Source organism: Loa loa, assembly GCF_000183805.2.
Source record: "Loa loa unplaced genomic scaffold supercont3.1011, whole genome shotgun sequence".
In the NCBI taxonomy this organism is placed as follows: Eukaryota; Metazoa; Nematoda; class Chromadorea; order Rhabditida; family Onchocercidae; genus Loa; species Loa loa.
In genome coordinates, this window is record NW_018109191.1 from 2327 (window position 1) to 4781 (window position 2455).

The 2455-nt window shown below is 32.0% G+C and overlaps 1 protein-coding gene across 1 annotated transcript; it reads left to right on the plus strand.

The window, feature by feature from the left end:
• Nucleotides 1–1392: 1392 nt before the first annotated feature.
• Nucleotides 1393–2187, plus strand: LOAG_19039 (hypothetical protein; the record flags this gene model as incomplete). Its single annotated transcript, XM_020451695.1, has 3 exons — nucleotides 1393–1486; nucleotides 1851–1931; nucleotides 2087–2187. The coding sequence occupies 3 exons, from the start codon at nucleotides 1393–1395 to the stop codon at nucleotides 2185–2187; spliced, it is 276 nt and encodes a 91-aa protein (XP_020304504.1).
• Between the last annotated feature and the right edge of the window lie 268 nt (nucleotides 2188–2455).

Here is a 2455-nt window from a genome sequence, read left to right on the forward strand (position 1 = left end):
AAGTCCCACTGATGATAATCCCACCTTAATATACCAAATAAATAATAATAATGGATATTATCAAAGTGTTGATTGATTAATTTGAAAAATTTAATTTAGCATCAAAGGAATATCTGACTTTTTTCCTGGTTCATGAAATTATGATGACACTTTTTTACGCTAAAAAGTCACGAAATGCGCAATAGTTGTTTGTAGTATTTAAACATTTCTAGCCTGTCACTAACACACATTAGCATAGCTTCGAAAGCAATAAACGCACATTTGCGCATCAATAAGCAACCATAAATATACATGTGCTTTCTGACGAATCAATAAATGTACGTTTGCAAATTGTTCACTTCTCATTTGTTCGACCTAAAAAATCAATAAATCCACATTTGCGTATTATTAATTTATCAAGACGGACATTTGCGCTATCAAGAGATTCAACAAATACATTTGTCAATATTATTATAGAAATTTTCATGATATTCAAATTTTAAAACACAAAAATTTCAGAGAAAAACAAAATTTGGTTTCGAACATTTAAAAATAACAGATATAGTGAGCACAGTTAAATTGTACAAAAGATTGACAATACATTGCTATCGTTGGAAAGTAAAACTGGATATTCAAAACCCCGTTATCACTGTTTACCCCAGTCAGTTCTTCTTCTGTTGCACTCGAAAAATGCGAAAAATAGAGCACTGATCCACTAATATCGTGAAGGATGTACACCAAGATTCCGCTGCGGAAGTATAAAAAGCGCTGTTGTCCGGTTTCCAACCGTTAATGATTCCGTATTGCTCTTTCAGTCTTTAAAAAATATTCTTAGATATTGTGTTTAGCAATGATTTTGCGCGTTAATGTCGATCTTCTCGACATTGCTTCAGAACATGTTCATCTAAATGATATACTGTTCAAGAATAAATTTACTGTATTATAATGAATTGTAAGATAAACATGCAGAGTATTTGCCATGACGGCGGTAACTTGCCGGATAACATTTACCTGATCATTATAATGTCATATGAAGTGAGAACTCCAATTCAATAATGAAAGCTGATTTAAATGTTAATTTTAGAAGTATTTTGCGAATGCTATTTTTTTGAATGTCATGAAATGGATTTGATATATTTTGCAAACAACAATAGGTTCCAGAAGACACGTGTGCAAAGTTTTGGCTGAAACCAATTTTTGAGGCTATTAACTTATTAGATGGCAACCCGCCTGATCGGTTAATAAGACGTAGACTTAAAGTATTAACAAGCGGAAACATAATTGCTTCATTCACAGTTCAAAAATTTATTGGATCAATTTGAAATTAATACCACAATTGAAATTAAAGCACAACAATGAAGAAAAGACTTTACTTTAGAAAACATCGAAATTATTATACAAACGATCTTAAATATGGCAAAGTTGATAGTATACATTGCTTTTTTCATCTGTTGTCAAGCTCCCAACGCACGTCAAGCAGGACAAAGACAAAATGGAGAAGTAAGAGGTATATATCTCACTTTTTTATCATTCTTATTTGCTCCCCAATGAAAATGCAAATCTGCTACGTGCATATTGCATTGTGCATCATTCTAGCTTTTCATTTGGGATTTCTTGTAAAACAGTATTTGATGAGAGAAGTAATTTTAGTGGTAACTGCATTAGTTCAAATACCATTGACTTTACTTCTGCGGCAGAGCCAACGAGAGTCACTTTACTACTTCACTTCTTTGGAGGAAAGAAATTCAAAATAGTAGAAAACTAGTTTCTTATTGTTGACAAGTCAAGGTGATAATAATAACTATTCCAAATCTCAAAGGTTCTCCCTTGTTCAATTAATTTTATCAGACTAACTATAGCATTAATTTCAGCCGCGGAGATTATCACAGATTATAAAGCTGATGAGTTATGGGAAGATGGTCGATTAATAGCGACAACAAAAGTAAACAAATGTATATTCATTTCACACAAAACTGATTTGTTAGCATTATTTAATGCTTAATGATTAATCACTTCAAGAACTTTCATTTTATAACTTGTAGGTTTCATTTATTTGCTTCTTTAATGTTAGAGAATTTGCATTATTATTTCTGTGGAATGATTGCAGCAACGCTGATGAATTATGGTACAATGGAAGATGGAAGATCGTTTATTTTGGAGGAGAAGCCATTTCTGTTTATGGAAAACTCTTTTAATTTGATAAAGTGAAATCAGGAGAATTGTAAATGTGCAGGTGATAAAATAATTAATTCGTGATAAGATAAGTGATAAAGATAAGTGATAAAGACGAGTGGTAAAGATCAAAAAAATTGTTCTACTCATAACGCTCTCTTGCCGCAATTTGATTAAATTAGCTTGCTTTCGTGTTTGATATTCAAATTCAAACCATGAGCGCATTTGTTTCAAATCGCTTTCCGCTTGCGCAAATGTATTTACAGGTCATTACCGAAGCTAGCATTTTACCCCTGTAGAAATA